At 48.6% G+C, this 14683-nt stretch overlaps 1 protein-coding gene across 1 annotated transcript in view; it reads right to left on the reverse strand.

The window, feature by feature from the left end:
* pde1a (phosphodiesterase 1A, calmodulin-dependent) overlaps positions 1–11949 on the reverse strand; it is a 22318-nt gene extending 10369 nt beyond the window's left edge. The window contains exons 1-4 of the mRNA XM_083921803.1: positions 11934–11949; positions 4160–4273; positions 3899–4081; positions 2162–2228 (exon numbers count right to left, since the gene is read on the reverse strand). Coding sequence (XP_083777929.1) covers positions 2162–2228; positions 3899–4081; positions 4160–4251 — 342 coding nt within the window. The 5' untranslated portion in view covers positions 4252–4273; positions 11934–11949. The remainder of the gene's footprint in view (positions 1–2161; positions 2229–3898; positions 4082–4159; positions 4274–11933) is intronic.
* Between the last annotated feature and the right edge of the window lie 2734 nt (positions 11950–14683).

The raw sequence follows: 14683 nt of genomic DNA on the forward strand, positions 1-14683 counted from the left end.
AATGGCATGCAGCCGTGCACAGGGAGGGGGCAGGGGGCGGTCGCTACCCTCGTGACCCAATTGTTGAAAAACGTGTCCTCTGGGAACCAAAACATGAGCCTCTAGGAGCATAAACATGTGTTAAAGTGTCCTCTAGGAGCCAAAACGTGTGCCTCTAGGAGCCTAAACGTGTGCTAAAGTGTCCTCTAGGAGCCTAAACGTGTGCTAAAGTGTCCTCTAGGAGCCTAAACATGTGTTAAAGTGTCCTCTAGGAGCCAAAACGTGTGCCTCTAGGAGCCTAAACGTGTGCTAAAGTGTCCTCTAGGAGCCTAAACGTGTGCTAAAGTGTCCTCTAGGAGCCTAAACATGTGTTAAAGTGTCGTCTAGGAGCCTAAACGTGTGTTAAAGTGACCTCTAGGAGCCTAAACGTGTGCTAAAGTGTCCTCTAGGAGCCTAAATGTGTGTTAAAGTGTCCTCTAGGAGCATAAACGTGTGCTAAAGTGTCCTCTAGGAGCCTAAATGTGTGCTAAAGTGTCGTCTAGGAGCCTAAACGTGTGTTAAAGTGACCTCTAGGAGCCTAAACGTGTGCTAAAGTGTCCTCTAGGAGCCTAAATGTGTGTTAAAGTGTCCTCTAGGAGCCAAAACGTGTGCTAAAGTGTCCTCTAGGAGCCTAAACGTGTGCTAAAGTGTCCTCTAGGAGCCTAAACATGTGTTAAAGTGTCGTCTAGGAGCCTAAACGTGTGTTAAAGTGTCGTCTAGGAGCCTAAACGTGTGTTAAAGTGACCTCTAGGAGCCTAAACGTGTGTTAAAGTGTCCTCTAGGAGCCTAAACGTGTGTTAAAGTGTCCTCTAGGAGCCTAAATGTGTGTTAAAGTGTCCTCTAGGAGCATAAACTTGTGTTAAAGTGTCCTGTAGGAGCATAAACGTGCTAAAGTGTCCTCTAGGAGCATAAACGTGTGCTAAAGTGTCCTCTAGGAGCCAAAATGTGTGTTAAAGTGTCCTCTAGGAGCATAAACGTGTGCTAAAGTGTCCTCTAGGAGCATAAACGTGTGTTAAAGTGTCCTCTAGGAGCCAAAATGTGTGTTAAAGTGTCCTCTAGGAGCATAAACGTGTGCTAAAGTGTCCTCTAGGAGCATAAACGTGTGCTAAAGTGTCCTCTAGGAGCCTAAACGTGTGTTAAAGTGTCCTCTAGGAGCATAAACGTGTGTTAAAGTGTCCTCTAGGAGCATAAACGTGTGCTAAAGTGTCCTCTAGGAGCATAAACATGTGTTAAAGTGTCCTCTAGGAGCCTAAATGTGTGCTAAAGTGTCCTCTAGGAGCATAAACGTGTGCTAAAGTGTCCTCTTCAGTGGTGAGGACGCGCTATATGTGCCCCTTTTTTTCCATTTCGCCCCTGTCCTTAAAAAAGTCTGTGCACGCCCCTGGAGCAGCAGCTGGTTTCAGGCTCCGGTCCTGATTTGGACCCTGGAGCAGCAGCTGGAGCTGGACTCACTGGTGTAATGAGGGGGTTGTGGCAGCAGGGGGCGCTGTGGTTCCAGTCTTTACACTGGGAGGAGGTGAAGCAGCACGTTCAGTGCTTCAAACTCTCTTCTCTTCGAAACGTTGGGATTATGATTTAAAAAGGTAGAGTTCCTCTTGTGCTCTTCATCTTTACAGGACATCTCACACACACACACACACACACACACACACACGCACACACACACACACCACACACACCTCCTTTTATCTGGCTTACTTCCTGCTTTACTTCCCTACCTCTTTTTTTCCTCACCCTTCATCCTCCTTTCCTCTTCTGCCTTCTCCCTCTTCCTTTCATTCTCTACCTCCTCATTTTCTTCCATCTTTTATTTGTCCTTTCTTTCCTTCTTCATCTACTTCCTTATTCCTTTTTTTTTCTCCCTCTCTACCACTTCCCTGCTTTCTTTCTTTACCTCTTCTCTTTCTTTTATTCCCTCCATTCCTTTCTTTGCATCCTACTTTCCTTTCCTACCTCCTCAGCTTTTCCATCAACATTCACTTCTTTATTTTATTTTCCTTCAAGTTCCACACACACACACACACACACACACACACACACACACACACGCACGCACACGCACACACACACACACACACACACGTATATAATAAAATGATGTCACTTCCTGCAGATGGGTCTGCAGTAATGAAACAGTTCATACCTTCAGAGCTGTCAAAGCCGTGGGAGGGTAGGTCAGCCCGGCCATGTTGGACGTCCGTCTGTACATCCTGATATCACACACACACACACACACACACACACACACACACACACACACACACACACACACACACACACACACACACACACACACACACACACACACACACACACACACACACACACACACACACACACACACACACACGCACACACAGATAAAAATATGCACAAATCTCACTTAGATACAAACAGTTGCATATGAACACTCCTCACGCCGCCCTCCTCCACAGTTTGTGACCAGGATGGATTGTTGGTTGTCGTGGTAACTGTGTTTCTAAACACACACACACACACACACACACACACACACACACACACACACACACAGCAGATCTTTTTTGATTTCATGCGTCATTAAGCTGCAGCAGACGGACTGATAGCGTTCTATCACTGCGAGTCATTTACACTGTAATGAAAGCGTTTCCCCGGTGCGATCTCCATCTGCAGCTCGCCGCACGCTAACGTCGTTACGCCTCATGTCCGAGCTCCTAATCACATCTGCGGAGAAAGTGGGGCCGGATGCTTCCTGATGTTTATTCTGAAGAAGTTGTTTTGTGTTCTGCTCCAGATGAAAATAACTCAAAGTGTGTCTCCTCTCATCGGACTTTGAGGAGTCACGCTTGCATCGTGTGATCGGGACGTAACTTTACCCAGGAGCATGTACGGAGGAGGGCTGGGGCGGTGCAGGGGTCCAGTGGCGGATTAAGGTGGTCAAGGGCCCCTTGGTTGAAGCCCAGGCCAGCCTGTACATTAATCCGCCTCTAGACGGGTCCAAAACCCAGGACTCTGACCTGGAGGACCGGTGTTCAAGTCCTGGAAGAACTGAGACAAACCACCTTTATCTGATCTGAACCAAGTACTTTAGAGACTACACTTAACCGTCACTTAACCGTCACCTTTAGAGACTAAGCTTAACCGTCTCCTTTAGAGACTAAACTTAACCGTCTCCTTTAGAGACTAAACTTAACCGTCACCTTTAGAGACTAAACTTAACCGTCTCCTTTAGAGACTAAACTTAACCGTCTCCTTTAGAGACTAAACTTAACCGTCACCTTTAGAGACTAAACTTAACCGTCACCTTTAGAGACTAAACTTAACCGTCACCTTTAGAGACTAAACTTAACCGTCTCCTTTAGAGACTAAACTTAACCGTCACCTTTAGAGACTAAACTTAACCGCCACCTTTAGAGACTAAACTTAACCGTCTCCTTTAGAGACTAAACTTAACCGTCACTTAACCGTCACCTTTAGACTAAACTTAACCGTCTCCTTTAGAGACTAAACTTAACCGTCTCCTTTAGAGACTAAACTTAACCGTCACCTTTAGAGACTCAACTTAACCGTCACCTTTAGAGACTAAACTTAACCGTCACCTTTAGAGACTAAACTTAACCGTCTCCTTTACAGACTAAACTTAACCATCTCCTTTAGAGACTAAACTTAACCGTCACCTTTAGAGACTAAACTTAACCGTCACCTTTAGAGACTAAACTTAACCGTCTCCTTTAGAGACTAAACTTAACCGTCACCTTTAGAGACTAAACTTAACCGTCTCCTTTAGAGACTAAACTTAACCGTCACCTTTAGAGACTAAACTTAACCGTCACCTTTAGACTAAACTTAACGGTCTCTTTTTGTCTTCATACATTGAAACTTACTTTAATACTTTAATTACCTTTCTACGAATATCCCGGCTTGAACTGCGTGGACGATGCTCCTGAATCTCGGCTTCTCCTCAGGACGACGCTTGGCCACGCCCATCTTCCTGGTGAAGGTACATGCCAGCCAATCACGTACCTCGCTGGGTACCGACTCTGCCTGCAGGTCACTGAGCTCGTCCTCGGTGTCCAACAGACGCCTGCGGGACAGACAGAGACACCCGTCAGTCACAGGCGGGGCAACACTCACCCGTCTGTCCATCGGTCACCGGTCGTACTTGGTCTCGTCCGTGTAAACGCTGTCCAACATGGCGGCGGCGAGCTCCAGGTTCCTGCGGAGCTCCTGCAGGTCCACGACCCCCCGGTCCATCTGCTCCAGGACCCCCTTCAGCCTGACGAACACACACAGGTCAGTTATTGGAACATGCATCATGCTGTACGGGTAGTTTACTCAGCTAATGCTAGCGTTAGCAAGTGTGGTATCTTGGTGAAGATGCTGATGTGGAGATGTAGAGCAGAAAAGCCCGTTCTTGTCGCGTATGTAACATAATTAAAAAGGTGCTTGGTACATAAATGGGACAACACTGCCATCTACAGTTCTATACCTGCCATAGGAGCAAAGGATTATGGGTGACGTGGAGGTGACGTGTCTGAGAACGTGTGTGGACAAAAAAAATGTTAACTTATTTTTCAAGTACTTAAAAGCTAAGCTTGTCAAGATCTGGTTCTGTCTGTACCCTCCTCTCTTCCGTTCTGAGTGAGTTTGTCTCCCCCTGTCTGTGTTTCCCTGCATGTGTCTTTCCCTTGTCTCTGTCTAGGTCCGGTAGGCGTTCCCCCCAAGCTGCAGCCTGTTTCGCTGATCGCCTGTGTCACCATAAATACCTCGAGCTGACAGGCACGCAGCGCCGGACCGTTGTAGACCCATTTCTGGTAAAACTATTCCCCGCGGACTGGCGTCCCCTTTCTCGTTGTGGTCACGCTCCCTGTCGTTAAGTTTACTAATCGTGTTTGTTTCTGTTTCTCCGTAGTTTCCCGTGTTCCTGTTTCCCGTCCGTCTCCTTGATCTTCCGTCGTCTCCTCGTTCCTGTTGTTTTCCGTGATCGTGTTGTTAGTCATAGTATCTGTTTTCTCTGTAGTGTTTTTGCGTTTGTTTGTTTATATTATCAAACGCTTGGTTTGTACTTTGCGTCCGTGTCTGCATTGGGTCCACCATTGTGTTATACCTGAACCGTTCATGACAAAGCTGGCTGTATTTGCTAGGATCTAAGTTATTTTGCGTTAAGTTTGTCACGTTTTTATGAAGTCAACTGGTTTTTTTAATGTGTTTTGTTGTTAGTGAAGATTTCCCTCCAGTGCCGCTAGCTAAAAATAACGTGCACCGTCTTTCCAAACAGAGCACGCGCTGTGTGTCCACGACAGATGATTGAACTCCGCCGTTATCGTTTGTTATAGACGCAGAACGAATACACGCTACTTCACAACGGCGTCACGTTGCGATTGATTTTTCCACCGTGGGTCAGTCATCGAGCTCGGAGCTCTGCAGTGGGATAGCATCCCAGCTAGCTGACGCATGCTACTTGCAGCATGCTAGCGTCAGTCCGCAACCGCCCACGAGCAGACCTGCTACATCTCATCTCATCTTCAGCCTCTTATCCGGGGTCGGGTCGCGGGGGAAGCAGCTCCAGCAGGGGACCCCAAACCTCCCTTTCCTGGGCCACATTAACCAGCTCTAACTGGGGGATCCTGAGGCGTTCCCAGGCCAGTGTGGAGATCTAATCTCTCCACCTGGTCCTGGGTCTTCCCCGAGGCCTCCTCCCAGCTGGACGTGCCTGGAACACCTCCCTAGGGAGGCGTCCAGGGTTCATCCAGACCAGATGATCCTGAACCACCTCAACTGGCTCCTTTCAACGCAAAGGAGCAGCGGCTCTACTCCGAGTTCCTCACGGATGCTGAACTTCTCCCCCTCTCTCTAAGGGAGACTCCAGCCCCCCTCCTGAGGAAACACATTTCAGACGCTTGGACCTGGACCTGGTCCTGGTTCTTTGGGTCATGAGCTACATGTCGGCTAAATAACTCACTTGGTTGCTAATAAAACAATAAGGGTTCATTGTAGCAGTGACTCCCGTCTCACACCAGACAGCTGTTTACTCTCCAGCAGCTCATGAGGATTTACGAGGATATCACACTGGATCGGCTCTCCATTCCCGTAAAGGTCAGATCTGACAAGACGGCCTGTTATTGGTCGACAGCCTGTCCTCAGAAACATGAAGGAGCGTCTGCTGTTCTCAGTCTCATCTTCCAAAGGTGGATGAGCAGGAAGTACTTAGTCCCAGCTGTTATCTGATCGTCATGGACGCGTCCTGCTGAGCTGTCTGAACCCACTGCTGCCAGATTCCAGTCAGACGAGCTCTGAAGTCGCCCACCGAAAACTATTTTTACCTGCCCACTTGAATGCAAAGCAGACGGTCTGAGCTGCTGTTTGTTCTCAGACTGTTGACAACTGGAGACTCGAGCTCAAACACAGAGGAAACCTTTGTTTAGCTGAGATCTGAGTGGAAACGTAGCGGCTGTGTTTGCATATCTCACACTAACGTGCTGCGTACTACACAGAGTTTGTAGGGAGCGTACCTATGTTCCCCAGTCTGTCATTTTTTCAACAATCAGAGCCGAAGTCCACGGCTTATAGATCTTTGTAGACCCTAACCCTGAGCCTCACCTCTAACCCTGAGCCTCACCCCTAACCCTGAGCCTCACCTCTAACCCTGAGCCTCACCTCTAACCCTGAGCCTCACCCCTAACCCTGAGCCTCACCTCTAACCCTGAGCCTCACCTCTAACCCTGGGCCTCACCTCTAACCCTGAGCCTTACCTCTAACCCTGAGCCTCACCTCTAACCCTGAGCCTCACCCCTAACCCTGAGCCTCACCTCTAACCCTGAGCCTCACCCCTAACCCTGAGCCTCACCTCTAACCCTGAGCCTCACCCCTAACCCTGAGCCTCACCTCTAACCCTGAGCCTCACCTCTAACCCTGAGCCTCACCTCTAACCCTGAGCCTCACCCCTAACCCTGGGCCTCACCTCTAACCCTGAGCCTTACCTCTAACCCTGAGCCTCACCTCTAACCCTGAGCCTCACCTCTAACCCTGAGCCTCACCCCTAACCCTGAGCCTCACCTCTAACCCTGAGCCTCACCTCTAACCCTGAGCCTCACCTCTAACCCTGGGCCTCACCCCTAACCCTGAGCTTCACCCCTAACCCTGAGCCTCACCTCTAACCCTGAGCCTCACCTCTAACCCTGAGCCTCACCTCTAACCCTGAGCCTCACCTCTAACCCTGAGCCTCACCTCTAACCCTGGGCCTCACCCCTAACCCTGAGCCTCACCTCTAACCCTGAGCCTCACCTCTAACCCTGAGCCTCACCTCTAACCCTGAGCCTCACCCCTAACCCTGAGCCTCACCTCTGACCCTGAGCCTCACCTCTGACCCTGAGCCTCACCTCTAACCCTGAGCCTCACCTCTAACCCTGAGCCTCACCTCTAACCCTGAGCCTCACCTCTAACCCTGAGCCTCACCTCTAACCCTGAGCCTCACCCCTAACCCTGAGCCTCATCTCTAACCCTGAGCCTCACCTCTAACCCTGAGCCTCACCCCTAACCCTGAGCCTCACCTCTAACCCCGAGCCTCACCCCTAACCCCGAGCCTCACCCCTAACCCCGAGCCTCACCTCTAACCCCGAGCCTCACCTCTAACCCCGAGCCTCACCTCTAACCCCGAGCCTCACCTCTAACCCCATGCCTCAACTCTAACCCTGAGCCTCACCTCTAACCCTGAGCCTCACCTCTAACCCTGAGCCTCACCCCTAACCCTGAGCCTCACCTCTAACCCTGAGCCTCACCCCTAACCCTGAGCCTCACCTCTAACACTAACAAGATGCTGAACCAGTGAAGGCAGAGGCTTATGCGACTGGGGAACACAGGGATGACCCGTTTGCAGCACACACTACCTACTTAAGTTTAGGTATCTCATCTCATCTTCAGCCTCTTATCCGGGGTCGGGTCGTGGGGGCAGCAGCTCCAGCAGGGGACCTCAAACTTCCCTTTCCCGGGCCACATTAACCAGCTCTAACTGGGGGATCCTGAGGCGTTCCCAGGCCAGTGTGGAGATCTAATCTCTCCACCTGGTCCTGGGTCTTCCCCGAGGCCTCCTCCCAGCTGGACGTGCCTGGAACACCTCCCTAGGGAGGCGCCCAGGGTTCATCCTTACCAGATGATCCTGAACCACCTCAACTGGCTCCTTTCAACACAAAGGAGCAGCGGCTCTACTCCGAGTTCCTCACAGATTGATTGCTCTTGTCTCCATAGTTTTTTCCTCCTTTTCTTATTTTGTTCACTTAGTTTTTTGTCATTCCTCCTGGACGGAGCGACTTTGTTTTGTTCTTTGTTCTGTAACCAGCGATACTTGTTTGTTCCTCCTGTGCGGAGTGAATTTTCTGTGCCACGTTCTTGTCGTCAAAGACATAAATTCAGTTTTGATCCGCGAACCTCCACATCTGAGCCCTCATTCCTGCCTGGGCCTGACTCGTTTCGGTAGAACATGTGCACGTAGGGAGGCGAGTGCTGGCATTCAAATGTATTGTACATGAATGTAGATGGAGTTGAAAGACGTCAGATCAACTGCGACTGACGGCGGTCAACATTCGGGCCCAAGAGTCCTGCAGAAGCTTTTCCCAGCTGCGTTTACGAGTGTTTACGAGTCCACGCAGACGAGCTAAAGAGGCTGCAGCTCAGACGTCGGTGTTGTTTCGTGTAGCGAAGCGCTTTTAGGAACGCCAACACTTTGTCCTGGTGCTGTTCACCCACTGAGCCGGACTAATGAAGCTCTGACATGCTGCTGTTTTTACACTCTGCTGGATCCACCTGCTCTGCTCTGCTCTGCTCTGTTATAAACCGCCCCGTCCTCCCCGCGGCGTGCAGATTTCTACTTCGACATCAGTCTGCAGAAATCCTCCCTGCAGCCTCGGCGCACCTGCTAACAGACAGAAGGCGGTGCGGAGCTCGGTACTGTGCACCCACACAGCTGCTGTCCTCGCTCACACCGCGGAGCCACAACACGTATATGTGTTTCCTCCAGATGGACGCACGACGCCCGGCCTCCTGTCAATCAGCCGACGCCCTCCTGCAGGAAACCAACACGCTCCTCGCACACCTGAGCGTCGCGCCCGGGACTTTACACACAAGTGCATTTCAGTGTGAAAACAAGACTCTGGTGATACTTATCTGAACATACAGACGTAGAGTGGAAAAATCAGGATAAAAGGAAAGAAAAACATTTAAAAACAAAAGAAATAAATGTAAAAAATAAATAAATACAAATATAAAACAGCCCTGGGCCTTAAAAGATGCTTATTAACATTATTTTATCTTAATAATGCATCATAAACATGTTTATTGTTCTATTATTAGACATTTATAAATCCTTTATTATGCACTTAGTGTGCATTAATATATAATAACATATTATAAATATCTTATAATAGAACAATAAACATGTTTATGATGATTTATATTAACACTTTTATTGTTTGATTGACACATAATAATTCTAATAAGTTCATTTCAGTGTGAAAATAAAACTTTTGTAATACTTTATATTAATGTATTTATAATAAAAGGTTATCGGAATTAAACAAATCTTTAATGTTCAAGGTGGAAATGTGTCTTTGGCTCCAAATACAGAAATATTAATATTTATATATTCAGACATAAAATGAAGATTTCAGGATAAAAGAAAAGAAAAGATGCTTAAAAACATAAGAAATAAACGTAAAAACCAAATAAATAGAAATATAAAAGAGCACTGGGCTTTAAAATAAGCTTATTAACATTATTTCATCTTAGTAAAAGCATCATAAACATGTTTATTATTAGATTATATTAAAGATACAAACATTATCTCAGACATTTCAGGAAATTTCAGAATAAAAGAAACGAAAAGATGCTTAAAAACACAAGAAATTAAAGTAAAAAACAAATAAATTCAAATATAAAACAGCCCTGGGCCTTAAAAGATGTTAATTAACATTATTTTAACTCAATAATGCATCATAAACATGTTGGATTATAAGACATTTATAAGAAATCCTTTATTATGCACTTATTAATATATAATAATATATAATAAATGTCTTATTATAGAACAATAAACATGTTTATGATGCTTTTTATTCCTTAATTAGTCCCAAAAAATGGGAAATTTCCTTTTTACAGCAGCAAAGTGAATAAAAACACAGAAGAAGCATCAAAAAGAAACAATACAGTGAAGAAAATATAGAATAAATATGAATATAAACACCGGGAAATGTAAAAAATAAGAATAACAGGAACAATATATTGAATATATTTAATATTTTAACACTTAAATTGTCTTTTTAACACATAATAATGCTATAAAGTACCTATTTTTTTATTACTAAGACCTTAATATGAAGCGTTACCAACAGGATTTAGAGCTTTTCTGTGAATATTATTATTATTATTAATAATTTGTTGCTAGGAGACGCTGAAGAGAGGCAGGAAACAGGCGGAGGACGATAAATGCTGGAGGGAGGGGTCGGACATGTTTACAGCAGAGGAGGCTGAAGACGGGGGACGCATAGAGGCTCCGCGCCGCGGCCGGGCATCGTGCCGTCGTCACGGTAACCCAAACACCTCCCCGTAAACGGGGTGAAATCTGTTTCAGTTGCCATGGTTACAGCTGGGAGTCAGACGGGGAGACGGAGCGAGGGAGAGATAAAAGTTCAAGACTGCAGACGCTCGAGTGTTTGTTTGTTTCTCTCTCTCCTGCAGAAACAGAATCCTGCAGCTCCACTGTTTTAGATCCACTGACATCAGACGGGTTAAAGGTATTAACCCTTTAACGTGCACCCCGTGTTTTTAGAGAGGGGGGGGCCGCAGGTGCAGGTGGGGGGCCGCAGGTGAACGGTCGATGACACAGAAGGGGTTAATTAGAGATGCAGCTCGGCTCTGTGTCGACTTCTCGAGTCGTAAATCTGTGATTAACCACGTGTGTTCGAAAGGTTCAGAGTCAGAGTTCAGGTTTAAAACGTTATTATTTGCAACAACAAAGCACCAATGGGCTCCTTCCACTGTAATGGACTTTACTATGAGAGGAGCTGGTGCAGGGGCCAGTAGGTAAGTCTTTAAAACACTCTTTTAATAAACTCTGGCTTCACTAACGACGCTGTTGCTGCTTTGTTGTGTGTGTAGGGACTCTTCTCATGCTGCTGCAGAGGTTTGCTGTTATTTTCAGCAGCATTAGTGGTTAAAAAAGACCTTTGAATGCCTTCACCGTGCTGCCCCGAGCTAATCACTGTTAGCCATGTCCGGCTGTTAACACTCCATGGTTTATTTGATGAGTGTAAGGGCAGAAAAAGACCATAGGAAGAGTCTCATCTTTAAATTCAGACCCAGTTTATGACCTTCAACCCTGGTTATGGACCCAGAGAACCCGTTTACATTCATCTGGACCCAGAGAACCCGTTTACATTCATCTGGACCCAGAGAACCTGTTTACATCTGGACCCAGAGAACCTGTTTACATTCATCTGGACCCAGAGAACCTGTTTACATCTGGACCCAGAGAACCTGTTTACATTCATCTGGACCCAGAGAACCCGTTTATATTCATCTGGACCCAGAGAACCTGTTTACATTCATCTGGACCCAGAGAACCTGTTTACATTCATCTGGACCCAGAGAACCTGTTTACATTCATCTGGACCCAGAGAACCTGTTTACATTCATCTGGACCCAGAGAACCCGTTTACATTCATCTGGACCCAGAGAACCTGTTTACATCCATCTGGAGGTCAGAGGTCAACGAACCCCTTTGTAAATGGACAAGAGAGTTTTTCCCTTAAAGTTATCATGTGAGAGGTTTACGTGTGTGTGTGTGTGTGTGTGTGTGTGTGTGTGTGTGTGTGTGTGTGTGTGTGTGTGTGTGTGTGTGTGTGTGTGTGTGTGTGTGTGTGTGTGTGTGTGTGTGTGTTTCTTACCTCTGCGAGGCGCTTTTATATTTCTGCCTGTGAACAAAAAACAAGACAAAACAGAAGTTACTCAAATGAAATGAAATGAAAACACAGACGCACATGAGGCTCCACGGGAAGGAATTAGATACCTTCATGTGTAACGGTCATTTCTGTAGTTTGTAATGACCCCTGTCACCCGCCCTGTCACCCGCCCTGTGCAGTCTGTTCATCTGTGACCCGTTCGTGTCTTTCCCGTGATCATCTCGTCTTTTTTTGTTTTGTCCCCTTTCCCTGGACCCGCCACCGTTCCCCCTGATCTCTGGAAACTCTTCTTCATCTTTTGTTCATTAAATACTTTGTATTCTGTCCCCGTGTCTGCATTTGGGCGCCGTTCCTCTGTGTCACTCCCTGAACCCTTCATGTTTGTGTGATGAACACCAACACTTTCTCTGGCGAGCAGAGGAAGCATCCATCAGGGCCGCGGCTCACTGGTGAAGCCGTCCCTCTGGTGTGTAGACACGCACCAGAAGTGGATGAGGACCTGAACGCTCCATTAGGGTTTCCAAACGAGCCAATCACAGCTCTGGAATCTGACCCTGACGGCTAATCACAGCTCTGAATGCCACAGCAGGAACCTGTTATTTCCTGCTCTGCTGCTAATCGCACACCGGCCCCGCGTGGGCGGATCAGCTCCGGATTACAGCGCGGTGTCCGGGCGGGGGCGAGCGGGGCCACGCCGCAGGCTGCTCCCGTGTTTCTGCTCAAATAAACACAAAAAGCACCGACGGACACAGGTGCAGAGTGACTCACCGCTCTGTCAGGACGCCTTCACTGACACTGACTCTACTCTGTGCTTCACTTTCCCCTCACACACACACACACACACACACACACACGTCTTCTGTCCTTGAGCGTTTATTAGCGGCGAGCATGTCAAGTGTTCTTAGATTTATTATTTCGCAGCATGACCGTTTGTGTTGCACCAGCAGATCCGTCTGCACCACCTCCATCGAGGCCCCGGCCTGGAGGAGAAGCACGAGCGTCCATTACAAAGCAGCAGTCTGACGATGAAGCGACTGCAGCGCGTGAACAGATCAAACCGCTGTTCTGTTGTTCAACCACCTGTCACCCACCCTGTCACCCGTCCTGTCACCCGCCCTGTCACCCGTCCTGTCACCCGTCCTGTCACCCACCCTGTCACCCGTCCTGTCACCCGTCCTGTCACCCGTCCTGTCACCCACCCTGTCACCCACCCTGTCACCCGTCCTGTCACCCGTCCTGTCACCCACCCTGTCACCCGTCCTGTCACCCGCCCTGTCACCCGCGCTGTCACCCGCCCTGTCACCCGCCCTGTCATTGCCCTGTCACCCGTCCTGTCACCCGTCCTGTCACCCACCCTGTCACCCGCCCTGTCACCCGCCCTGTCACCCGCCCTGTCACCCGTCCTGTCACCCGCCCTGTCACCCGTCCTATCGCCCACCCTGTCAACAGTCCTGTCACCAACCCTGTCACCCGCGCTGTCAACAGTCCTGTCACCCGTCCTGTCACCCACCCTGTCACCCGCCCTGTCACCCGCCCTGTCACCCGCCCTGTCACCCACCCTGTCACCCGTCCTGTCACCGCCCCGTCACCCACCCTGTCACCCGCCCTGTCACCCGCCCTGTCACCCGTCCTGTCACCCGTCCTGTCACCCACCCTGTCACCCGCGCTGTCACCCGCCCTGTCACCCACCCTGTCACCCGCCCTGTCACCCACCCTATCACCCACCCTGTCACCCGTCCTGTCACCCGCCCTATCACCCGTCCTGTCACCCACCCTGTCACCCACCCTGTCACCCGTCCTGTCACCCGCCCTGTCACCCGTCCTGTCACCCGCCCTGTCACCCACCCTGTTGTTCGACAGTGAAACTTTAAATAAAAGAGTGAACGCGTTAGAAAAGAGTCTCTCAGACACTCTGTGGAGGCGTTTGACTGGTTTCTGCTGCCGTAGCTGAACCGGCTGACGGCGTATTAAGAGAATAGTTACTTTGTTTTTATTTATTCTGTTTCCTGTCGTAGTCACTGAAGTGTTGCGGTTCGATTTTACGCTTCACAAAAGCGCCTGATGAGCTGGGCAACACCTGCACTTCCATTTCCTGCTTTCGTTCCCTCGGCTTGTTTCATCTCTTAATAAGAAATGGGTTCAGAAAGAGACAGACGCGTGAAACGCTGAATAAAAACAGGGGATAAATATATATATTTATGTGTGTTTGACTTTCTCTGTCTCCTGCAGAGTTTGCTGCATCGAAATGCTGCAAATGCTCGGCTGTTACCACGGAAACAAGGGAGGACGACAAAAAAACCCAAAACAAACGTGTGCGCTTAGTTTTTAGACCTCAGTTCATACAATCAGGAGATTTACACACACACACACACACGCACACGCACACACACACACACACACACACACACACACACACACGCACACACACACACGCACACAAGCACGCACGCACACACGCATGTACGCGCACGCACGCACGCACACACACACACACCTGCACGCACGCACGCACGCACGCACACACACACCTGCACGCACGCACGCACACAAGCACGCACACGCCTGCACGCACACACACATGCACGCATGCAAACACGCACGCACACACACACACACTAACACACACAGACACACACACACACTATGAAGCAGCTGACTCTCATGAGAATAATTAGTTGACTTAATCTTCCTTTGAACTCAAAATAGCATCATTTAACATCTCTATATTATTTATA

Source organism: Echiichthys vipera, assembly GCF_963691815.1.
Source record: "Echiichthys vipera genome assembly, chromosome: 10".
Lineage (NCBI taxonomy): Eukaryota > Metazoa > Chordata > Actinopteri > Perciformes > Trachinidae > Echiichthys > Echiichthys vipera.